The 25068-nt window shown below is 49.0% G+C and overlaps 2 protein-coding genes across 3 annotated transcripts in view; one reads left to right on the top strand and one right to left on the bottom strand.

Moving 5' to 3' along the window:
- Positions 1–4214: 4214 nt before the first annotated feature.
- On the top strand, positions 4215–10003 carry LOC125428376 (protein PET100 homolog, mitochondrial). Of its 2 annotated transcripts, none has more exons than XM_048488390.1 (4): positions 4215–4366; positions 5384–5470; positions 7684–7716; positions 9574–10003. In XM_048488390.1, exons 1-4 carry the CDS (start codon positions 4340–4342, stop codon positions 9652–9654), a joined length of 228 nt encoding a protein of 75 aa, XP_048344347.1. In that variant the 5' UTR covers positions 4215–4339; the 3' UTR covers positions 9655–10003. The 2 variants fall into 2 exon arrangements, with proteins under 2 accessions (XP_048344347.1, XP_048344346.1); XM_048488389.1 differs by lacking the exon at positions 4215–4366 and adding an exon at positions 4389–5214.
- Positions 10004–11822: 1819 nt separating this feature from the next.
- The window catches only part of PCP2 (Purkinje cell protein 2), a 34728-nt gene continuing 21482 nt past the window's right edge, over positions 11823–25068 (bottom strand). The window contains exon 4 of the mRNA XM_048488386.1: positions 11823–12408. Within this exon, the coding sequence (XP_048344343.1) occupies positions 12220–12408 (189 nt within the window). The 3' untranslated portion in view covers positions 11823–12219. The remainder of the gene's footprint in view (positions 12409–25068) is intronic.

Genomic DNA, 25068 nt, shown 5'->3' with positions numbered 1-25068 from the left:
CCACCCCCCCCCCCCCCCACCCCCCCCCCCCCCCACCCCCCCCCCCCCCCACCCCCCCCCCCCCCCACCCCCCCCCCCCCCCACCCCCCCCCCCCCCCACCCCCCCCCCCCCCCACCCCCCCCCCCCCCCACCCCCCCCCCCCCCCACCCCCCCCCCCCCCCACCCCCCCCCCCCCCCACCCCCCCCCCCCCCCACCCCCCCCCCCCCCCACCCCCCCCCCCCCCCACCCCCCCCCCCCCCCACCCCCCCCCCCCCCCACCCCCCCCCCCCCCCACCCCCCCCCCCCCCCACCCCCCCCCCCCCCCACCCCCCCCCCCCCCCACCCCCCCCCCCCCCCACCCCCCCCCCCCCCCACCCCCCCCCCCCCCCACCCCCCCCCCCCCCCACCCCCCCCCCCCCCCACCCCCCCCCCCCCCCACCCCCCCCCCCCCCCACCCCCCCCCCCCCCCACCCCCCCCCCCCCCCACCCCCCCCCCCCCCCACCCCCCCCCCCCCCCACCCCCCCCCCCCCCCACCCCCCCCCCCCCCCACCCCCCCCCCCCCCCACCCCCCCCCCCCCCCACCCCCCCCCCCCCCCACCCCCCCCCCCCCCCACCCCCCCCCCCCCCCACCCCCCCCCCCCCCCACCCCCCCCCCCCCCCACCCCCCCCCCCCCCCACCCCCCCCCCCCCCCACCCCCCCCCCCCCCCACCCCCCCCCCCCCCCACCCCCCCCCCCCCCCACCCCCCCCCCCCCCCACCCCCCCCCCCCCCCACCCCCCCCCCCCCCCACCCCCCCCCCCCCCCACCCCCCCCCCCCCCCACCCCCCCCCCCCCCCACCCCCCCCCCCCCCCACCCCCCCCCCCCCCCACCCCCCCCCCCCCCCACCCCCCCCCCCCCCCACCCCCCCCCCCCCCCACCCCCCCCCCCCCCCACCCCCCCCCCCCCCCACCCCCCCCCCCCCCCACCCCCCCCCCCCCCCACCCCCCCCCCCCCCCACCCCCCCCCCCCCCCACCCCCCCCCCCCCCCACCCCCCCCCCCCCCCACCCCCCCCCCCCCCCACCCCCCCCCCCCCCCACCCCCCCCCCCCCCCACCCCCCCCCCCCCCCACCCCCCCCCCCCCCCACCCCCCCCCCCCCCCACCCCCCCCCCCCCCCACCCCCCCCCCCCCCCACCCCCCCCCCCCCCCACCCCCCCCCCCCCCCACCCCCCCCCCCCCCCACCCCCCCCCCCCCCCACCCCCCCCCCCCCCCACCCCCCCCCCCCCCCACCCCCCCCCCCCCCCACCCCCCCCCCCCCCCACCCCCCCCCCCCCCCACCCCCCCCCCCCCCCACCCCCCCCCCCCCCCACCCCCCCCCCCCCCCACCCCCCCCCCCCCCCACCCCCCCCCCCCCCCACCCCCCCCCCCCCCCACCCCCCCCCCCCCCCACCCCCCCCCCCCCCCACCCCCCCCCCCCCCCACCCCCCCCCCCCCCCACCCCCCCCCCCCCCCACCCCCCCCCCCCCCCACCCCCCCCCCCCCCCACCCCCCCCCCCCCCCACCCCCCCCCCCCCCCACCCCCCCCCCCCCCCACCCCCCCCCCCCCCCACCCCCCCCCCCCCCCACCCCCCCCCCCCCCCACCCCCCCCCCCCCCCACCCCCCCCCCCCCCCACCCCCCCCCCCCCCCACCCCCCCCCCCCCCCACCCCCCCCCCCCCCCACCCCCCCCCCCCCCCACCCCCCCCCCCCCCCACCCCCCCCCCCCCCCACCCCCCCCCCCCCCCACCCCCCCCCCCCCCCACCCCCCCCCCCCCCCACCCCCCCCCCCCCCCACCCCCCCCCCCCCCCACCCCCCCCCCCCCCCACCCCCCCCCCCCCCCACCCCCCCCCCCCCCCACCCCCCCCCCCCCCCACCCCCCCCCCCCCCCATCCCTCCCCCCCTCCACCCCCCCCACCCACCCCCCCCCCCCCCCACCCCACCCCCCCCCCCACCCCCCCCCCACCCCACCCCCCCCCCCCTCCCCCCCCCCCCCCCCCTCCCCAACCCTCCCACCTCCCCTCCCCCCCCCCACCCCCCCCTCCCCCCACCCCCCCCCCCCCCCACCCCCCCCCCCCCCCACCCCCCCCCCCCCCCACCCCCCCCCCCCCCCACCCCCCCCCCCCCCCACCACCCAGGCCTCGGCGACGCGCCGGAGGCCCGCGGACAAGGTAGGTGCCGGGTGGGGGAGTCGCCGTGAAGCTGCTGCCGTTCGCTCGCCAGCGGCTTCACGGCGGCGTTTCCCCAAAAAGAGCGCTGGGAAGCGCTCTGGGGAAACGCCGGCTTCAGGCCAGCCGGCCGGTGCGAGGGCGGCGCGGCTGCGTTGCAGCTCCGCCCCCCCGTGCGAATGGCGGCCTGGAGACGGCGTTTTTACCGTCTCCAGGCCGCCATTTAATGCCTGTGCGGAAACGGCCTAAGTGAACTTAAGCCAGCATTACTATTTCACTCAATCTCTAGGGTTGTCAGCCTCTAGGTGGAACCTGGAAATCTCCAGAGCCAGTGTGGTACAGTGGCTAAGAGCAATGAACTCTAATCTGGAGAACTGGGTTTGATTCCCACTCCTCCACCTGAGTGGCACACGCTTATCGGGGGAACTACACATGAAGCCGGCTGGGTGACCTTGGGCTAGTCACAGTTCTCTCAGAACTATCTCAGCCTCATCTACCTCATAAAGTTTCTGTAGTGGAGAGAGGAGAATTTGTAAACTTCTTTGAGACTTGTTACAGTTGAAAATACAGAGTATAAATCCAAACTCCTCTGCTTGCTATTACAATTTATCGCCAGATGACCAAGACCAGCTCCCCTGTAAAAAATGGCTGCTTTGGAGGATGGACTTTACAGCATTACACCCTGCTGAGGTCCCTCCTCTCCTCAAATCCCACTCTCCCCAAGCTCACCCCCAAATCTTCCAAGGTACTTCCCAACCGTTGTGACCCGCCCTGAGCCCTGTTGGGATAGGGTGGGATATAAATTTGAAAATAAAATAAATAAAAGCCCAGAGTTGGCAAACTTATCAATTCCCCTAGCCCTGCTCTGCCCAAACCTGCCAAAAGGGAATAATACTGGCCTACTTCTTAGGGCAGTTGTATAAATTATTGACAACCAAACTAAATGTTAAGAGAGAAACAGACGTACTACTGTTCCAGTTCCCTTTAATCTTTCTATCCTTCAACTTCTAATGAAAGCAATGCCTGCATCTATTGACTGCCAGGAACAACCACCAGCATTCTGTTCTGTACTAAACATTACAAGTTAGAGTCAAAAGACTCCAGAATCAAAAACAGCACAGGGACTGCAAGTCTCTTATAATATGTAGGCTATTTAGCAGGAAGAGAATTGAAAGCTCTGGCCCCCAGAATACTACCAGTTAACTCCCAAGCTGCTAAACCAGCCATAAAGACAGGTGTATGGAGGGACAGGAGACAGTGGTAATACCATTTGCTGCTAATCCCCTTTGATTAAATTAGCTATTGAGAAGTGTACTAACACAATCAATGAAATAATAGTTAAAATTATACCTTAGTTTTACTTTAATATTTAAGGGAGATGTGAACTTCACAGATGAGCAGAGGGCAAAAATAAGATTCTGGCTGGAGAATGAGAAGAGGTGAACTGGGTGGGCAGAAATGTATGGGTGGGTGTTTGTTAATATAGCAAGCGGAAGGTACCGTGCTTGTTTACTTAATATTAAATTCTCAATACCGAAATAAAGGTTCCCTTTTAACGAACATTTTATACAACCATAAGTACTTCCAGAAAACATGGCTTCTACGTCTGTCCCCACAAAATATAGCCATTGCAAGATTTCGAAGTACATGACAACTTTAGACGTCTGAACCCGGAGAAACACTGCTTTTCTGCTAGAGACTCATGGGACTGTCGTGTCCCACCCCTTGAACAGCAGCCCTGCCCTCGAATGCCACATGTGTGGTCCCAGTTGTAGTCACACATCGTTCAGACAAGTGAACTCGGCACATGCTCAAAGACACCGTCAACTTTTACTTTTCCACATCTGTCAAGGGAAAAAAGCACCCGCGGTTCAACACAGAGACACTTGCGAGACTCCCACTTACAAATAAGAGCTCCCGCTTTCCCAACACGGTCTCCAGCTCGGGCATCACGGCTTCTTCCCGACACAGGCGCGCGCCAATGACGTCACTCCGCTTGCCCGTTTGATTTCCACCTCTCCGCGTGCGTCATCAACAAAGGTCACCAAAAATGGGAGGAGGGGAGTGACTAGATGCCGTGTTGATTTTGGGGCGCCATCTTTGAAGGCGGGGTGAGATCATGCGGGTGGATCCATCAGGGCGGGCGTCATTCAGCTCCATCCCAGCGCCGCCATGGGGGTGAAGCTGGAAGTGTTCCGGGTCCGTGTTAAGTTCATTGCGGGGCCCTTTGGGGCTGGGGGTAGTTTCAGATTTGTAGGCATAAAGCGAAGGAGAGGGAGCCCTGTTCCTGCCCACCTCCAGCCTCGCCCGTGGGCACAGCAAATTTTATCCGGTCAACCGTTGATGCACTGCTTGGCGATCGAAAGTGTCCCGGGCGGGGGGATATGGAGCGGATTCCTCCGGCCTCGTCATGGCCGAATAAATGCATTTAACCTATTCATATCCCGTTTTCTTTGATGGGTCTCAAGGCAGCTAATAAGGCTTTCCAGAGGCAGCTGCTGAGCAGTCCCAGACCTACTTAGATTCGACACGGTGGCTGCATCGTGAGCCTTCCTACCTTGTCCCGAGATATGGAGACTAACTTCTCTGGCAATTCCACAATGGAGGCAAACAGCCGAAGGATAAGCCACTCAGGGGTCTAACCCCTGTCTTGCTTCGCCTCCACCGCTTTTGATTATAGGGTTGTTGAATCTTGGAAGAGCAGACCAGTAGATTGCTTGCTTGAGGGAGCTATTATTATCTTGTTTATTTAATAAATACTGTTTTGTATATGACTGAATACATACAGAAATGTTATGAAACATAAATTAATTGGGTTTGTGTTCAGAAATACCATCCCTGCTCTGCTTCTCAATGAGTCCAGCATCCCAGTAATTTTTAGGCACACCTGTCTGCAGAAAGCCCTACTGGGGTCAGTGAGACATTGTTTTCCCCAGAATAGCACAGCCCGAGATGTTATCAGTGGCTGTTTCCAGGTTCACTTCTCCATGGTGATCTGGAACTCTTTCTTTTCCTTTCTGACATGGATGGGAAGAGGAATCTGTAGGGTTAGTATCAGCTCTTCTTTTCCACTATAGGTTATCCTCTTGTCTTACCAAAAGTAACAGAGGAAGAGTGGCTACCTAACCAGAACCTAATGTAATTCTGTATTGTATTCTTGATTGGTCTTAGCCAATGTATTGATATTTACATTTGAATCTGTTTCCCTTTTTTCAGATGGTCCTGTATTTATCTTTTCCTGTTGCCATGTTCTGGATTTCAAATCAAGCAGAGTATTTTGAAGAATATGTAATCAAACGAAAGGTCAGTTTATTTCCCCAGTGATGGGAGGGGAGGACGCACTGTGTGGACTAGCCTGTACATTTTTTCTTGTGTGGTTTTATTTTTTATTTTTCTTTATTGTGGTGGTGATTTTAGCTGTGACATTGGATTATTTATTTATTTTATTTATTTATTTTTCAAATTTCTAGACCGCCCCATCCCCTAGGGGCTCTGGGCGGTGTACAGCACAATAATGATAATATACAATAAAACAGTTGAAACAATTAAAACCTTTAAAAGCAGCGATAATAAAAACCAAATATAATAGTTAAACTAATTTTAAGATGGCATCCGGTAATCTCATTTTCAGACCCTCTATCAGAGAGGGAAGGGCAGTAAGTCCCAAGATGGCAGAGGCACAGATATAAAGGCCGTGGGAGAAGGTGGAAAAGGGGGGGGGCACCATCAACGGCTGGTACCTCCAAAGGCCCGGTGGAACAGCTCCGTCTTACAGGCCCTGCGGAACTCTATAAGGTCCCGCAGGGCCCGGACAGCTGGTGGAAGAGCGTTCCACCAGGCTGGGGCCAGGGCTGTAAAAGCCCTGGCCCGCGTGGAGGCCAGCCGTATCATCGAGGGGCCAGGGACCACCAGTAGATTGGCCTCTGCAGAACGAAGAGGCCGTATTGGGACATAAGGGGTTAGAAATCCCTTTTCAGTTCATTGTTTCCTGTACTCAATTTGGGTAAGGTTTTCAGTGCCTATTTTTCATCTCTGACCTGGATGGTTCTGATCTACTTTTTGATAGAAGATTGTGTACTTTGAATAATAAAAAAATTGTGTACTGAGCTAAGAGTGAGTGGGAGCCAAAACTCCTGAGTTCTCTCCCAGGGAAAAGTCAAAGTTCCCCCTGTTCTTGCCACATGTTTTTATATAGAATCTGTGATCCTTTTCCTAGACAAGCTTCACTATCAGCTTGTTGAAATTAGGAGACCTCTCTAGTACCCCTTCCTTTGGAGGGGACATGCTAGGGCTAAGAAACTTTTTTTGTCGAGGGTGTTGTGGTGTTTACAGGGTGTTTACAGAATTGAGGATTACAAAAAAAATCTCAGGTAAGATTGTCTAATTTGCTAAGGACGCAACGCTAGATGGACACTAAGCACTAGATTGCTATCATCATAACAACAACAATGCTGCTCACATTAACTATTTGCTATTGGCACACAGTGCCTACATCTGCCAGCAACCTTTGGGTTCACGGTCACGGTCACCCAAAGTCAAACGTGGGTGATTCATTGAGGGATGTCGTAGTTTTGTTATTGATTGCTAGATGGAGTGAGTGACAACTGAAGCTAGCTGTAAGCAAACCCATGGGAGCCAACTCAATTGTTTTGGCTCTTACTTCCTCGCCTCCTATCCCTTTGTCTCTTCCTGTGTTAGGATTAGGTGCCACTCTAACAAACTCTGTGTTTTATAGTGGAGTGTTGACACTGTATGCTGTTGTGATGCCTGGGCTCTGTTGGTGGGTTTTTAGTCAGGTCTGTGGAGAGGTGTATAGGAATGGCACTTTTGATGAGTCCATTTGGACTAAACTTTTGATGAGACTCTGAATGGCTGCTGTAACTATCTGTCTTTCATGGACAATTGTTTTATGGTTTTATTGTTTTATTGTATTTATTGTTTTATTGTATTTATTGTATTTTGGAATGCCAATAAAGGCTATCATCATCATCATAATTTGCTAAGGTTTTTTTTTTTTTAGAATTATTCAGCATTCCTGTGGCATTGCTTGCTTAGTTTTGTGTGTTAGATTTATTTTCCATACACTGCTGGTATCTTTGGAAGATCACTTACTGTAAAGGATTCAATGGTGTTGATGAGCGGGTCAGCCGCCTGGCCTTGACTACATTCCACAACCCGGGCGATGGGCCAGCCTCTGCAGCGGAGACCTTATCTCTGCGAGGGAGATGAGACCTCCATTCCCATGGGAATCCGGGAGGGGGGATGGGATGGACAGAGTTATAACCTGTGTTTCTGGCGGGAGACCTTATTCCTGCCACGTCGTGTATGTGAGCTTTCTAGGATGTCTGAATAAACGGTCTTTTACACCAAAAAAGCCTTTTATTTCTGCTTCTATGGAATTCCTTACACTTACTTTCTGCTTATATGATACAATATAGCCTGGATGTGGACCAATCTTTTTGACATTTTGCTAATACGTATAATTGTATGATACTTTTGTGATCCTTTTCTTGCAGAGAGAGATCTATCCACCTGAAGATGAGTTCCAGGTAATATGCTTCAGTTATAAACATTGCCAATTCCATTTTAATCAGTATTATACCCTTCTGAGACAATTCAGTGGACTTACGAGGTCGTAGCTTTACCTCGAATGACACTGTTTCTAAGAGTCTTGCTAAGAAGGCGTGTCCTAGCACCATATATCTTTTCTGCAAATAATGAAACTTGCACAGCAGTTGAGTTGCTTCTTTGGTTTGATGTTCAGAGCTAAATTACAAATATATGCAGCTGCATATAAATTTGGCTGAAAGGTTTTTTTATGGAGAGAAAAGAAACCAAAAATCAAGCACAAGAGGCTTGAGTCTTGAGCAAAATAGGGGGTGGGGGTGGGGTGAGAAAGAGATGCTTGACCCTTCTCTCTTGAGCCATTAATGAATGCCAAAATCAGCCCTTCTTGGTTTTCTCCCTGAAAGAGAAAAAAAACACAGTCCTGCAGAGTGAAAAGCATCATGTAGGAAGTTTTTTTACCATTAAAATGATCTAGGGAAAAGCATTAAACAGCATGGTGTAGTGGTTCAGAGCAGTGGACTCTAATCTGGAGAACCAGGTTTGGTTCCCCACTCCTCCACATGAGTGGTAGACATCTGGTGAACTGGATTTGTTTTCCCACTCCTACACATGAAGTCTGCTGGGAGACTTTGGGCAGGTCATAGATCTTTCAGAACTCTCTCAGCCCCACCTACCTCTCAAGGTGTCTGTTGTGCAGAGAGAAAGAGGAGTGTGTAAGCCACTTTGAGACTCCTTACGTGATAGAAAGGCAGGGTATAAATCAAAACTCTTCTTTTGGTCTACTTGCTCGCCTTCAACATTCTGGTTTCCAGTAGCTGCTTTTTGTTTTGTTTTTAAAGCCCTGCAGGAGCACAGTTACACACAACTGCACATGGCATGTACTTTGGCTTTAATTTCTATCCCCAGATGACATGACAAGTGGACTTTCCATGCTGGGGAGGGGTGCGACTTTCACAATGTAGGAGGACAGAAGCTTTGTCCACAGGGAGTTCAAAACATTGTTTAGATAAAGATTTCACAGGGTGCATGGGGCTAAATTCTGTTTTTTAAAAAAGAACAATTCTGAAGAAGAAGGGGTAAGACAATTGATGGAACAAAGTTTCCATCCATAGGTTTTGGTGGGACAAACAGTCCTGTAAGGCATGCTGGTGATACTGTTCTTTTAATGCCTCAGGTTTATAGAACGTAGCATGATAGTTCATCTTTTCTTGAAATACCAAAGAAAAAGGTTTCATAAAGTAAGCTGTACTCCCTAAATTGGTGCTAGTAGCTGTGGGGTGAGGTCTGTACTTTTTCTTGATCTTTCCCTCTTTTGTGTGTATGCAGACTCACAATACAATGAGCCAAAATGTATCTTCTCCCAGCAGGAGCATGCACATAAAATAATACATGGGTAGTGTTAAGGGGCGGGAGTCAAGGGAACAGCCTTTACATGTTTGGTAACCCCTTTCTGCCCTGGCTGTTGCCTTCTGCAGAGGTTTTTAAGAATGCTGTGCACCCACGCCAACGTTCATTCTTATGTATTCCATTATTGGTTGTGATTGTTATCCCCTAGGCTGAGAACAAAAGAGTAAATGCTGCCAGGTCCATCTGTTCTGTATGTTTACTTTAGCCTCTATCAGAGGTTAAATTCAACTACACCTATTTTTGCCGTAGAGCTTAGCTATTAGAGGGAATCTAGCATGACAGGCCAAAGCAGAGTTACGCCCTCTAAATATATTGAAGTCAATGTATATTTGTTTAAGATTCCACTGTGAATGACCTTGCACTAGATTGGAGATGCATTTGTGGCATAGAGTCATGGTTGATGATAGAATGGTTACTTTTGTCTTTTCCAGAGAAAGGAGCTGGAAGCCTTCAAAGAACGAATAAGGAAGAAGCAGGAGGAGCAGTTGTTGCTACAGAGGGCTAAGGAATAATAGTGTGGCATCCCCTTCTCCCCGCTGTGTTCTTGTGGGGGAGAAGATGCACTCCTCAAAAGCTGCCACAGCATCATGCTTCTGTTTCAGCCTTTCTGTTGTCAAATGTTCCTCCAAAAGACCTTGTGGACAATGAGATGAAAGTAACTGCAACACAGTTCCACTGTGCCTGGTAAGGCCCTGCAGCCTTTCCTCGGCCGAGGCAAGAATAAGACAAGAATGGCTGTTGGCCTTTTTCTTCTTGGGGCTGCTCTTCTGCCGCTTGCAGTCATTTAAAGTCCTTGATTCAGCTGAAGAAAACTGGCTCGCATGAAATCACTTCCAATAAATCTAGTGTGGTGTACAACCAGTGTGGTCTGCTGGATAGTGTGTCAGACTTGCACAGGGAGACCTGCTTTCAGATCTGATCCCAACAGTGACACTCACTAGGTGACCTTGGGCTAGTCTCTGTATCTTAGTTTAACCTACCTTTCTAGACTGAGAATAAAATTGTGGAGCTGGAGAACTATATATACCACCCCGAGTTCCTCAGAGGAAGGAAAGGAAAGGATAAATTGTGATAGAGGCGATATGGGAAGCCTGATTCTCTATAAAGCTCTCAGAAGAAGTATCTGATGTCTCTAGACTTGTCTATATTGGTTTGCACTTCAGGCTATTTTCCAATGTACCAAAAACCATATCTGTAAGTCCTATTGTGACACTTTTCCTACTTTGAGCTAGCAGCTAGGACTTTATCTCTGGACATAGCTGCATTTTAACTGTAGGAGAGACAAACATTTTTGTTTTATGTAATTGCCCATAACAATTTTATGTAGTGGCAGCCACTTTTCTACTGTGTAATCATAGAGCAGTGAAGATGCAAAGGTCTGTACATTCTCCTTTTCAGGGAGACATAAGATCTTCAAAAGCTGAATAGCTCCCGGAGCAGCTAGTTCTTTCTACTTCCTACACAATCTGACTGGCAGTCATCAAGCTCCCTCCATCCCTTCTCCCATCTGATGGCCTACAATGCCAGTCAACAGCCCCACATGGAATGTGCAAAGCCACTACCCTTCCCCTCCACGTATTGTGCAGTAGTGTTTTAGGTTTTAAAAGGGTGCTAAATGACAGAGCAGGGTACAGGGACTTAAAGTAATAAACACCCTGTTTTCATTAGTAGACATGCAGGGTAGCTGAACAAAAAAGTAAAACAAAAAACCAAAGACTTATCTGAAGCAAGAAGAGAGGGAGAACATTTGTGCTGGTGTTGAAGCCACAAACTAAGAGTGGAGGTTGCCAACTGGCCAGGAGAAAAATGGCCTACCCCTTCAATAGAATTTCAACATGTGGAAATGGGCAGCTGAAGCTCACGGCATGAGGGTAAATAACATCCCATGAAACCTTTGTAAAAGGAACAGGATATTTTTCTCAAGGTCAGATGATAAACCTAATCAGGAAAAGAGAAAATGTAAGAGAAATCAGACCATGTGACAGGAGAAAAAAAAACCCGCACCAGTTCCTAGAGCAGGGTGGTATATCTGTCTTCACCCATGTGATGTGTAGCATTTTTGCTCCAAAGTGAGGCACAGTGATTCTGAGATGGAATTCTGAGATGGAAGAGCTGGCAATGGGACACTCTTGGCTGCTTTTGGGTGATTATGAAACCATCTTTCCCCACACTTCCCTGGAGCAGTTTTAACACACTAAAATATTGCAGGTTGTTAAAAGAAAAATGCTGCTGATGAAAGAATAAGTGTACATGTGGCAATATAAAAATATTTTTAAAGACGTTGAAGGTGGGCTCCCTGGTTGTAACTTGGAAAGGAGGAACAAGACTGAACAGGATTCTCTGGCAGGTTTGTCTTTTGCGGAAATGGTGGTGCTAAAAAGAAGCCTAGTTGACAATGCAAGTGAAGAACTCCCTGTGATTTCTTTTTTTTTTACTTTTTCTTTTAAGTTTGCCCTTTTTATTTCTGAAAATCCTGAATTTTTTTATTTCCAGAACTGTGGCTCTGGCTGTCTTCCTATCCAGTCCCCCCAGTGTTTGTTCTACTTTCACATAGTTCAAACACATTGAAAGCTAGAGTCAACACTCTTCAATCAGCACTTTGGAAAGTACATCTATGATGTTTTGCCATCTCAAGACACAATCCAGTTCCAAAATTAGTCACCCACTGTACATACAGGACTAAAAAAGTTGCTTTTATTGTAATTGTATGCTGAGGCAGAGCTTGCTAAAGCTGAACTTCAGTAAGGAAAACATGGGACTGTGGGGTGTACATAATGTACATAATGCTATGTCAAGCCTTTAGGTACAGAGCTGCATGTGTCCCATTGGGAAGCAAAATAACTAAAAGTATGTGCATGCTTTGAATGGTGGTTTTGTGGGAAGGTGATGTCATTTTGGGTTTTGATGAAGTCAAGAAGAGGAGATTCCAGCAGATTGAAGTACTTCTAATAAGATGAAGCTGGTTATCAAAGGTGTTCGCAGATTAGGTCGCTGGGTCTGAAGCGGTGGAGATACAAGGTTAACATGATGCTTTATCTTGATGAACTAAGATTTGGGAGAGGAGGACTTGCAGATTTCTAGGAGGAGGTGCTAGGATCCTGGACACTGGCATCTTTGCAAGTTGGGTTTTTTATTTTTCCTGTAGCAGCCCCTAGCTGCATACTGTGAATGCGGTTGATGAAAGAGAAGTAGTCATCCACAGGTAAGATAGGAACAACTGGAAGATCTGGAGCAGCAGCTTCTGATAAGGCCAGGCCTGTGCCCTCCTGTTGAAGCAAATACAAACATCAGTTGTGTTTCTAATTTTTTTTTTTTGCCCTATCCTCATGCAGTCTCAATATTTAGGATCAGAATGATGCAAATACACCTCTGACGTGAATGAACACAGCTTATGCCTGCCTGGATATAAGAGTTATAATCTCAGAAATTTGCTGCAGTAAGCAGTCTCTAGTTTCTTAGTATTGTCAGCATCACTCTTTTGGGCAGTTCTTTGGGGCTACACTTTCATTTGGAGGGCTCCTGGCACTCAGCCAATAGAATCTCCAAGTCTTGTGAGAACCAGGGACTGCAACCTACTAGTTTACATCTGATCAGAACTATTTGGAAGAGTTTTGCCAGATGTGCTAAAGTACAATCTTACTGAGATAAGTTTTTGGAGAGTCAAAGTTTGGGTGGATTGGAAGAGAATAATATAAATATAAAATACAAACACCATCTACACTTTGGAATTTCTTTTCAAGGTTTATCACCTTACCAGTGTAACTAAGGTACAAGATTAGAATTCACTTTGCATAATATTTCATTAGGTGCAACAACAGTTATTGCTGATCTTATCGGCATCATTCTCTGTTTTTACCCCTCGCTTATCATAATGCCTAGCAGGGCATGTAAACTGAAGGAGTGGGATTTTTTTTCTGGCTAGATTTGTATTTCCTTCAAGAACCTGAGCTCTACAGCTACTAGGCCTCATGAAATTCTGAAAGAAGAAGGGAATGATAGGGGATTACACACTGAAAACAGAAATCATTTACATTCTTACATGTTTGAAAGAATGTCTCACAATTTGTAAATACCGAGTCTGAAGATGCTGGGATCAGGTGCCTGTACAAGGCAAGATAGTGATAAATTTGACTACAGCCAAATAGTACTAAGTGATCTGGAGCTGTGTTTGTTGCTACAGGTGCTAGCCAGTATCTGTGGCAAGTGGCGAGAGCTTGGAATGACAGCCTCTGCTGGATAATAGGCAAGCTTTTTCGCCAGTGCCCTCTGCTGCCTCCAGATAGAATTCCAGCCCTCTGGTGTGCAGGGGAGTTGAATGTATTAAATAGGACTGGGAATAGGACAACTAGAACATTCAGGGCAGAAAACTTGGGCCACAATGCTATAGAAGCTCATTGGAAAGCAAATGACTTGGCAGTGGTGGAAAAGAAACCTTCCCCACTACCTTTGCATTCATCGAATTGTATCCAGCACAGTTATTCAGACTCATTTGGCAACTGGCAATTCCCAGGAGGGAGTCCCCAAATGTTGGTGTTTTGATATTTAGCTATGATGTTACTGCACAGTTCTTTGCAGATAAAATCTCTCAGATCTGCTGATTTAGTTCTTGATTTAATCTTTACATAGACTACAGAGGTATCGGTAGAACAATCTGGAAGCTATTTGTCCGGCCTTACTGAGAGAAGTATAGTATAGTCTGGTTTTCTTGATGTTGAGAAGGTTCTAGGGATTGGGAGAGCTGCTGCTTCTATATCAGAAAGCAAGCATTGGCAGGAAGGGGGTGGATTTAAAAGGAAAATCTAGGGAAATGCCTGCTGCCAGGGGTGAAATTATTAAGATAGCAGCACCAAAATTTCCGAGTATCTTCATGAGACGCTACTCATGATACCACCCAGGTTTGGTGAAGTTTGGTTCAGGGGGCCCAAAGTTATCAACCCTCAAAGGTGTAGCCCCCATCTCCTATTAGCTCCCATTGGAAACAATGGGGGATGAGGCACTCCCTTTGGGAGCCCATAACTTTGGACCTCCCCAAACCAAACCGCTGCACCAAACCTGGGTGATATCATCAGGAGAGTCTCCTTGAAAATCCCTCGAAATTTTGCAAGTTGCTAGCCTAAAAAAACTGCGCCCTCCTCTCCTGCAGGCCAAAAACAGAAAAACACTGAAAATATTAAAAATTAAAAATCCCACAGATCGGAACCTTCAGTAGCGCTTTGCGCCCTCTGCTGCCATGGCGCCCAGGAAGTAACTCGCCCACTTCCCCGGCCTGGCCAATGGGAGGGAACGCCCCGTTTCCTGGGTCCTAGACAAGACCAAGGTTATGCTAGTCAGGAAAGTAGAATGTTTGATTGGTATTGAACTACCAGACATAGATGGTGTCATGGATGAGAGGTAGATGGACAGATAGCTAGATGGAGCCACACAACCTAGGAGCAGCTGTATTTGTGTTCGAGGGCCATTTGGCCATTTATTTACTATTTATTTATTAACTTTTATAACACCGCCCCCATCCTCTGGTACCCTACGTACAGTATAAAACATGGCAAAACAAGCCGCCAAACCCAAAACAGCGTAACAAACATTAGTAATCCAAAATAGCTTAAAACCTAAAACAGTAAAAACCATAATACACAATAAAAGGCCCCACCCCAATTTAAAAACCCACCTCAGCTGGGATGGGTAGCGGACCCTCAATATGAGGGGACTTTGATAACGCCCTAGGGCAGGCAGTATAAAGTACCCAGACAGCAGCTGGACACCTGCCCGTGGAACAATACATCTGCTGGTGGCCCCCTGCGAACTCACCCAGGTCCCGCAGGGCCCGGATAGCTGGAGGAAGGGTGGCCCCACCAGGCCGCCAGTGCTGTAAAGGCCCCAGCCCGGAGCTGCCAGCCGTGATTACAGAGGGGCCGGGGCCACTAGTAAGTTGGCTCTGCAGAGCAGAGGCCGAAGTTAATATGGGTGACGCGTCCCGGCTGTACGAGGGTCCAGGCCGCGAAAAGCCCGGAAGGTCAAAACCCACACCAAAGATGACCGGAATTCAACCGGGAGCCACCGCAGCTGTCGAACACAGGCTGGATGTGTTCTTCGAAGGCTCTCCTGTGAGCAGGCGCGGTTGCCGCATGTTGGACCTCAGTTTTAACTCCGGAATCAAAACGCTAAGGGAAGGCCGCGACAGCGAAGTTACACAATAGTCCAGCCTGGAGGTGACTGCTGCATGGACTGCTAAGTGGCCAGATCCGGCCCGGGGAGAGGAAGCGGGGAGCCAACCGCTGGCCTGGCTGGCGAGATGGAAAAATGCAGTCCGGCGTTGTATGGGCCACCTGGCCCCATTGAGAGAGACGTAATCCAGGTGACCCCAGACTGGTGCACAGAGGGGTCGGCGCCACGAGACTTCTCCCACACCGGGCAGCTGGAAATCCCTAACCTCACCCCCGCGGTCTAGCTTTCAGAGGATCTCCTGCTCTCGATGGATTCAGTTGCAACCTGTTCTGTTGCAAATCCAACCAGCTACCGCCTTCCAAACAATGCTGAGACGCGAGGCGCAACCGGGCCCTCCATCAACAGAATGGGAGCTTGAGTGTCACTTATATTGGATGATAGATCAGCCTAAAGCTCCGCACTTCAACTTCGGAGCAAGTGGTCGCGATATAGATAGTTAATTAATAGCGGGGATAGCCCTGCGTAATTCCCGCACTGAAGCCGGCACCGGGAGGCTTCATCCCCCCCCACTTCACACTTGTTGACTCCGGGTCCCGGAGGAAACGCAGGTAATCCACTGAAGGATGCCCCTGCACTCGGAAGCGCCAGGCTGTGGGTCAGCGCCGACCACCATATCAAACGCGTAAGATCTAATAAAACCAGGCAGCCATCCGCCCGTCGAGTTGCATAATGGAGCGCGGTCTGTGATGGCGGCTAGAGCTGTCTCATTCCATGCCCAGCACGGAAGCCGACTGGAAGGGTCGAAAGCCGATGCGCCATCCAGAAACCCTGAAGTTGCCTAACACCTTACCTCAATACCTTCCCAGAAACGCAAAGATCTCGAGACGGGCGTAATTGGCCAGGATCACCTGGATCTAACGATGGTCTTTCAAGAGTATGGACCACTGCCTCCTTCAACCCATCCGGAAAGACTTTGCTCAAGGGAGCCATTGATGATGTTCAACAGGATGGGGCCTAGAATCTTCCTCGCAAGCTTTGCAAGCCAGGAGGGCACGGATCCAGAGGATACAGGTAGTAGGTCTAACAGCAGCCAAGGCCCTAATAACAGCGTAGTCGAGAGTAGGGAGAACTGGGCCAAACTTGGGCCCGAAGATGGCAAAGGGAGCCTCCAGTTCACTAATTGTAGATAATCGCGGGCGGGAAGGTCCCGCGGCAACGGACTTTATCTGCAAAAGCTCATGAACGCCTCTACAGCTAATAGCCAATCGATGACGGTGGTGACCTTCCGATAAGGAGGCCAAAGACCAATTATACTAAATAATTGCGCTTCGGCGGAGCTAGCAGGATTGGGGTGAGAGGAGGAGAAGAAAGCCCTCTTCGCTTCCTTCGCTAAGCATCCTCATAGCCTTCATAAACGCCCCATAAGATGCGTTCATTGGCCGCCGAGATTTCCGCCACACTCGCCGAAGCCGCCTAAGCATCCGTTTATATGGCGCAGCTCCTCGGCATACCAAGGAGCCTTGCCAACACGGGGCTTAAGAGACGGGAGCAAATAATCTCGGGCTGCATCGAGAGCCGAGTTCCAGTCCCACCTGCTCATCGAGTGCTGCCGGTTCAGGGTCCTGAGAGCATTCAGGAACCAATCGATCCAGCGGGTCTCCGCTGGCGGCATAATCAGCCCCCTCGCTTGTGATCGGTTTCATGGCAGGGCCATCCAACCTTCAAGGCATAATGGTCAGACCATGGTGCATTCTATCCGTAGAGGATATGACCATATTAACCCCCCAAACCAAAGACCAAATCCAGCGTGTGGCCGGCCTCATGAGTGGGACCAGAACTTACCAAGGAGAGGCCTAGTGCCGCCATGGATGACACCAGGTCCAAGAGTTGACTGTGGTACATGAGGGCGGTAATGGCATGATGATTAAAAGTCCCCAGAACAATAAGACTGGGGAACCGGGTGAATGCCCAGTCCGGCCACACTTCCAGCAGCTTCTATATATTGTCCCCTGCGCGCTTAGGGCGGAATAGACTTGATTTCACAGGGGGAATAGACTTGATTTCACAACTAGGAAGGAAAACATGCCATCTCTTTTATATGTTAATATCTCTCTATTCAATAAGCAGTATGTAAACAGTATATAGTGAGCAAAGATCCAGATTAGTTAATGCCATTTTTGGCACATTTAGGAGAACACCTGAAAAGGAGGTGCCTCTGTGTGTGCTTATGTGTGGACACGTGCCTGCATATGTAATCCTATGTTTATGGCCATGGGTGGAAATACAGAAGGACCAGCATTGCATACTATGCCAGTACCCATCTGTCTACCTCCAGATGCACAGAAACCATATGTCTCAGCAACATTGTCCATGTTCATTTATTTTCTTAGCCTGCATCCTAACTGTGTACTGCATTTATTCTAGGATTGTGCCATATAGTAATAGAACTACCCGTGGATGTTGTACCTCTGGGTGGCACGAAACACAGGAACAATTCAAGGGGGAAAACCAAAGGTGGTGGCAGCTGCTGAAGGAGCATTCTGTTTCCAAATGGGGGTGACTTTGGCTGTTTTTACACTTTTGAAATCCCCTGTGCTATATCCGGGAGCGCAGCTGCTGTGGCGCTCTTTATCCTGCTGTTGATTTCGCACTGCTCCCCAGCTTTCCTCCACTTGCACCATGAGGCAATGACTTCTTGCACCATTTGGCAATGTCTTCTACGAACCTCTTCCCCCACTCACTTTCACCAATTTAGCTGACTCTGCACAAAACAGGTGCTGGGAATCAACACCCTCCCCTCCCGTCTAAAATCCCTTCATGTGCGAGGGAATCGCGGTACTCCACCCCACACCCTCCAGTCTAAACTTATTGCATGTGCAAGGGAATTGCCGCCCTCCCGTTCGCAGTGCCTTCACACGCTGCTTCTCTGCAAGGTATCTCACGTTTTTGCAAAGTTTCTCCTTCTGTGTTTTTAATTCCAATGCAAGGGGGAGGGGCGCCAGTTCATTGGAGGGGTGGGCCAGAGTGACGAGGAAGGAAAAATTGCCTTGTTCTGCTGCCAAGGTTTCTTGGCAGCAGAAGCTGCCAGAGCAATGGAGAGGCATTCCAAAAGGTCCCCAACCTTTGTGGTTCTGGAATGTTCTATAGCAAAATTACTGCTGCGGGGTGGCGTCAGGGCAACAGTGTGCCAGACATGCTGCAGCACCAGGTGCTGTGGAGAACTCCCCATTGCACCGGCGCATTCCCCGTGCCAGCAATGGGGCCCTTTTAATATACAAAATAAGCCTTTGTGCCCTGACTTCCTGGCAGGGCTGTGTCCTGATGAGAGGAAGAAGGCAAAAAATCTGCACAGATGGCAGGCAAGAAAGCCTTTACAGACAACCTTTACAGATGGGGTTAAATGTTCCTTAGTAGATCAGTTTAATCGCTTAAAAGTGCTTACAGACTCAGTCTTGTCGATGAATAAACAGGTTGGTGATGTTGCTGAAAGTGCTCTCTTTCGATTTCATTTAGTCAGTAGGCTGTCCCTTATTTAGACTTTGCTAATCTATCTATGTTGATTCATACTATCACAACTCCAGATTGGACTTCTGTAACATGCTGTTTGTGGGGAAGCCTGTGAAGATGTCTGGAAACTTCAGTTGGTATCACATGGCAGCAAGGCTCCAGTTTGGACAGTCACTTGGAGCACGTAAGTTTAGTGATGTCTTAACTCAACTGGCTACCTATTTGCTTCTAGGTCATATTGAAAGTGCTGGTTATTACCTTTAAAGGGCCTTATACTTATCAAACTGCTTCTCCCAGTATACTCCCATGAACCAGATACGTTCTTCCAGCTGCCCTCTTTCAGGACTGTTTATATGGTTATAGCTAAGTCATGGTCTTTTTCCATGCTGAAACAATCTGTCAGGATGGGCGCAGCGGGAACCTTCACTTGATTCATTTAGGAAGGCATATATGTCAGTTTTATTTCAGAATGTATTTGATGGATGGTAAGTTGTTTCAGCAGATTTTGCAGTGTGTGTTTTAATTCTGTGTGACTTTTAATTTGAATTTTGTTCATTCTAATCTGTTTCTGTTATGTCTTTTGAATCCTCATATTGCGGTTGTTTCTATTGTTAGCCACCTTGAGTCTGAAGAGATATGTCAGGATAGAAATGTTTTAAACAAAAGAGTGCACCATCCCTATGTACTTATTTTTGTGTAATTCTAATATAGTAAATTGTATGAACCCAAATTCCTTATTCTCATATATAAGTTATCCTAACTTGCCTCATGTATATTTGCCTGCATGTACTCCCATTATACTTTCTTGTGTGTTGTGCAATCCATCTTTATCAGTTTGCTTATCCATGTGGGTGTGGTATAACCATCTTGCTACAATGTTGTGTATGCAGCTGAGCGAGTACAATCTCGCTTTTTATTTAAACTTTTGGGCATGCCTCACTGCGTGCCTTACGCCACCTTGTGCCTTGAAACCTGTTGCCCGGGCAACATCTTTTAGAGACAAGAGCATGGCTTGCCACACTCAAATTTTGGCTGCGCATCTGTTTCAGCTGCCATGCCGCCTCCTTGTCTTATAAAGCCCTCAAGACTTCTTGTCATTCGGAATGGTGGGGCACTATGGAAACAAAAATTAACAAACTAGGCTATTCTTTGGATTATCTGGCCATGCTACCATCTAAAGAGACTTTTCAACTTTTGAAGAGAAGGCTATTTGACCAGGAACATCAGATCCTACTTGAAAAGGCTTCCAGGACTTGCTCTCCTTTAGCTCTGGGTATCACTTACATTGGTAATAAGGGGGCTCAATACCTGCACCAGATAACCATGCCCAGTCTCCCTAGAGCAATGATGTTGGCCCGTTGCAATGCCCTTCCATCAGCTGTATCAACAGGGAGGTTCACTAAAACCCCTTACCACCTAAGGCTATGCATATACATTGCAATGGGAACTGTGTAGACTCTATAGATCATATTTTACTTTATTGTCCACTCTATGCTGTACCCAGAGTCAAATACCTGTCATCCCTGCTACTCAAAAAAGAGTATGCATCTGACTTACAAGATTATCTTTCTGTTGGACAGTCCCAGTAGTGATGCAAACGATGCAGTTGCTAAATTTTTGGATTTGTACATGAAACAGCGCTCTAGGAGCAAATCCTGAACATCAGCCTCTTTTCTTGTACATTTTAGTTTAGTTTCCCTCTATTTGGTTAAGTGGACTTGTGTATATAATGTTGTTATGCCAATAAAAGTTCTTTGTTAAAAAAATGTTGTGTATGAATGTACCATCAATGGCTTTTTCTCTATTCTACCTTATATCTTAGTTAATTCCTTTATTCTTACTATGTGCATGTGTACCCACTCCCACAGTGATCATCCCTAGGTATGTTTGAATATGTGGTTTCCCCTACATGTACACAGATGCAATAATCTTTCAACTACCACCCTACTGCAACAGCTTATGCCAGGAGCATCTCAGAGTGGTGCATGTTCAATAATCCTCTGTTCATAGACTTGTTGATAAAGTCTAGAGTTTCTTGGAGGTGCTACAAAGCAATTTTATTTGCTAGATCTTTTAGTAGAGTGTGGGGTTCTGGCATTTATATGGGGTACTGCAGGAGGATCTCAGAGTGGTGCGTGTTCAGTAATCTTCCATTTATACTCCATTTATGATAAATAAATATTCTAATGTCAATCATTAGCTATGCATATGAATCAGCAAATAAGTTACACATTAGTGGTTTCCTTTTCTGGCCAGTCGATGTATAATACAGACCAGGATTATTCTGTGTCTATGGCAGTACTTTAATCATTAGTTATCACATTTACTGAAACTGTGGGCCTTTCCCCACTTACCTTAAACCCCACGCTACTCTCCTCAAGTAGCGCGGGGTCCCGGGGCACTCCCCACGACAGGGGTGGCGACCGCGCAGCTGCCCCGATGCTGCTGCTGTCGCGCCCCCTCAGCGCGCGGCATCCCTGGCGCTCTTGTAAAGGGCGCCTTTTGATGACCCCGCATAGAGCGCGGGGTCGTGGGGATGCCCGGGTGCGCGCCAGGGATGCCGCACACTGAGAGCAGCGCGCGGCATAGGGGGGATCGAGGTGAGTGGGGAAACGCCCCATGTTAATTCATCATTCAGAGCTCATGCTTTTTCCACTGTGCTCCAACCCAATGGAATGAACTGCCAGAAGAAGGAGGTGCCTAGTCTCTAGGAAGAGCTAGAAGACCATTTTATGTGCTAGATCTTTTTGACAGAGTGTGAGATTCTGGCATTTATAGAGGATACGGTATTTTGTATCTTTTAAATTTGTATATGCAGTCTGCCTTGAGTCACGGGGAAAGATGAGATATACATAACTTACTAACATATTTATTTATTTATTACATTTGGATCTCATTTTACTTCTATGGAATATCAAATAGGTAGGGTTCCTAGGAGATCTCTCATTCAGGTGGTGAGAAGCCTCTGACCTAAAGCCTCTTAGCTTTAGGAAGAATTCTGCACCAGCGCTGTCCAACCATGCTTTGTGGTCAACTGCAGTAGATGTGGGTGTGTAATACAGCAATCAAGCAGCCTCGTTTTTTGATCCAGGAATGGTAGTCCCTCTCACTCTCAGTTGGTAGCTTTTTTTGAAGTCTACCATAGAACATGTGTGAGAAATTGCTTTCATGGTGTAGTTACTATATGTACAGGAGTGAAGCAACTCAATGTGACTATGAAAAAGTACTGTGAAAGTATTTCACCATTTTTTTCAAAGAACTCACCTATTTTCTAGATTAGGAATCAGAAGGAGACCTAGTTTATGGTATTACTGTAGGAAGAATGTACCAACCCCCTTCTTTCCATCTGCATTGGGAACAAATTCCAGCTGCTGAAGAAGCTGTTCGCAAAGGATTGGTATTTGGAATATGCTGCCACAGGAGGTGGTGATGGCCACTAACCTGGATAGCTTTAAAAAGGGCTTGGACAGATTTATGGAGGAGAAGTCGATCTATGGCTACCAATCTTGATCCTCCTTGATCTGAGATTGCAAATGCTTTAGCAGACGAGGTGCTCAGGAGCAGCAGCAACAGAAGGCCATTGCTTTCACATCCTGCATGTGAGCTCCCAAAGGCACCTGGTGGGCCACTGCGAGTAGCAGAGTGCTGGACTAGATGGACTCTGGTCTGATCCAGCAGGCTTGTTCTTATGATTGTTCATGGAACAGGAGGTGATCTGAAGTTCCTCCAGGGTTTTTTTTACAGCAGTAAAATATTAATCCTGTCACTTAGATCACATTGTGAACTATATTGCAACCTTTACTTCTCTTTTAACAGGTCCTCATATGTTGTTTTTTCCCGGAAGAGTTTTTGTGATCTAATACGTACCTCTCACAGCAATTAGCTCCTTTGATGTCATTCTTCTTAGGTATTTTCCAATGTTTTTGACACTTGCCAGATGGGAAAAGCTAGTTGTGTCTTTGAAACTGATGGTTGCCATGGTGGAAAAGCTAATTTTGCATTCTCTATTTAAATTAAAGGATTGAAAAACATTGGAATTATCAGTTGCTCGTATGATGGTGACTGCTTGTCTCACAGAATCGCACTGATACAGAATACTTGATAAACTGGAATAATGGGAACCTTGTGGAACAAACTAGTAATGTGTGCCTCACCAGAGTCCCATGCATGGCCTGAACAGTGCAAGGAAATACTGTGTGTACAGACTGCCCCAGTGACTTCTGTATAGGGGCCATCTTTGTGATGCACCCTTCTGTAGGACAACTGTGAACCACTTATATGAATTCAGGTCCCTATGGACTTGGAAATGTGCTGGATTGTGACAATGTTTAGTTAGCTTTTCAGGCTTGGGTTTGTGGCTTTGGGTAATTACTTTGTTCCCTTCTCCTTTGGTGCCTTTTAAAATGTTCCGTGTTAATTCATCATTCAGAGCTCATGCTTTTTCCTGCAGCAAGATTTGTTAGTAGATCTTTGTATTCTCCCTTTCCCCCATTCAAATGCTAAAGGAAATTTGAGCACACATTTTGCTCTTCGAAAGAATCTTATACTTGCTATGGTTCATATGTGTGTGTATATCACACACAATACCATACAGGGAAAAAGCAGTTTAGAGACTGATGAGGAACAGAGAGCAGCGTATACTCTGTAACTGTTCCCCTTTTAAATCCACTTTCCATTAGAACTTTTGCTTCACACAGATGTAGAACATGTCCCTAAACATCCTTATCCTCTGCAGGTGAGAGGAGAACTGGGAAGAGGTCTTCGGAGGAAGAGAGGTCAAATGAGAAGTGTGCGAAGACGTGCTATTTCTTCTGCTTTTCTCTGTGTGGATTGAACAGGTGTTCTGTTCTGGTCCCAGGAATGAGAGCTACTGAACAAGGTTTACACGTGGGTGTATGATGAGAAATTCCAATGCTGTACAGTCTTACCTCTAGCATAGTTAATTCCGCTTTTCTTTATGTACTGGTACCTGCTATTTTGCTTCACCATGCAGCTTTTCTATAAAAAATAATGTCATGATGAATCAACAAGGCCACCAATTCCTGCCCTGATTCCTTCTGTCTTGATTTAAAATCCTTCTGTCAGACACCTGTGATTACCAAAACTCATGGTCATAGTAGTAAACATCTGCTCTAGAAGATGGCATGTGCAGTTAAAGTATGTCAGGCAGTAGGTGCTGGGAAAGACCCTTATTTGATTCAGACTCTCGAGAGGTCCTGCCAGTCAGAGCATGCAGGACTGAACTAAGATGGTAAAGTGGCATAAGGCATACTATGTGTAACTGAAGGTACATAGGAAGTACAAGCTTTTTCAAGGACAGGGCTGTAGGGAAGTAATACAGCACTTGTTTGCATGCAGAAGGATCAGCTTGTACTCCTCCCATTAAAGATTCAGGTAGCAAGTGATGTGAAAAGCTTCTGCCCTGTGGAGTCACCAGCAGAGTAGACAATGTTGAGCTAGACCAGCATTTTCTCAAATGTTCTGGGGACCCTGGGGGTCCACAAGGATATTTAATAGAATCCATGAGTCCTTTGTGAGGATAAAGGGAGTTGTACAGCACAGTCAACCTATCTTACAGTCCTTTGTGAGGATAAAGGGAGTTGTACAGCACAGTCAACCCATCTTACAGGGCCAGGCGCTGACACCCCTATAGAACCTTCTCAGTCTTCTGGAAAGATTTCTTGAAAGGCAGATAGAGCTGGTTTCCCCCTCTTCTGAAGGTTTACCATGAACTTTGAAAGGGGGTGTGTGTCCAGTGCTTGGTGGATGCTGGTGAGGGAAGAGGTTTTTTTTTGGGGGGGGGGGTTGCTTTTGAACAACTTAAAATTGCTGCAGTTTGAAAACTGTGAGTCTAGATGAACTTGATGTAGGGAAGTTTCACATGAATGTGGTACATGAAGTTGATAACTATGCAAAACTATGCTGCCTTTGTAATAAGATGCATTTCCATCTGAAGCAGACTAATATTGCTTTTTAATATTTCTCTGGCAACATTTCTTTTCCTAACTTTACCCTTTTTAAGTTTTTACGTTTTATGAAGATCTGTGGAAATCCATTGCTGGGAGTTGTACAGCACAGTCAACCCATCTTACAGGGCCAGGCGCTGACATGCATCAAGAACACAGATTTTGACAGTTTCAGACAGTTGGAGCATACTGATAAGTCAATTAGAGCCAAGTGCATTGTGAACTCATTCTTGTCATTACTGAGAACAGTAAGTATTGGTGGGAGGTGGTGCTGGAGTTGTTATAATGTTA

The sequence above is a fragment of the Sphaerodactylus townsendi genome, linkage group LG03 (assembly GCF_021028975.2).
Source record: "Sphaerodactylus townsendi isolate TG3544 linkage group LG03, MPM_Stown_v2.3, whole genome shotgun sequence".
Classification (NCBI taxonomy): domain Eukaryota; kingdom Metazoa; phylum Chordata; class Lepidosauria; order Squamata; family Sphaerodactylidae; genus Sphaerodactylus; species Sphaerodactylus townsendi.
Note: the sequence above shows the minus strand (reverse complement) of the source record. Positions and strands in the feature narration are given on the sequence as shown.

Bases quoted from the DNA above. Each gene is read 5' to 3' on its own strand.
- LOC125428376 (XM_048488389.1), top strand. From the start codon at position 4,963: ATGAAACATAAATTAATTGGGTTTGTGTTCAGAAATACCATCCCTGCT. The intron at 5,215-5,383 runs GTTAGTATCAGC...CCCTTTTTTCAG, and splicing joins TGGGAAGAGGAATCTGTAGG to ATGGTCCTGTATTTATCTTT. The intron at 7,717-9,573 runs GTAATATGCTTC...TGTCTTTTCCAG, and splicing joins CACCTGAAGATGAGTTCCAG to AGAAAGGAGCTGGAAGCCTT.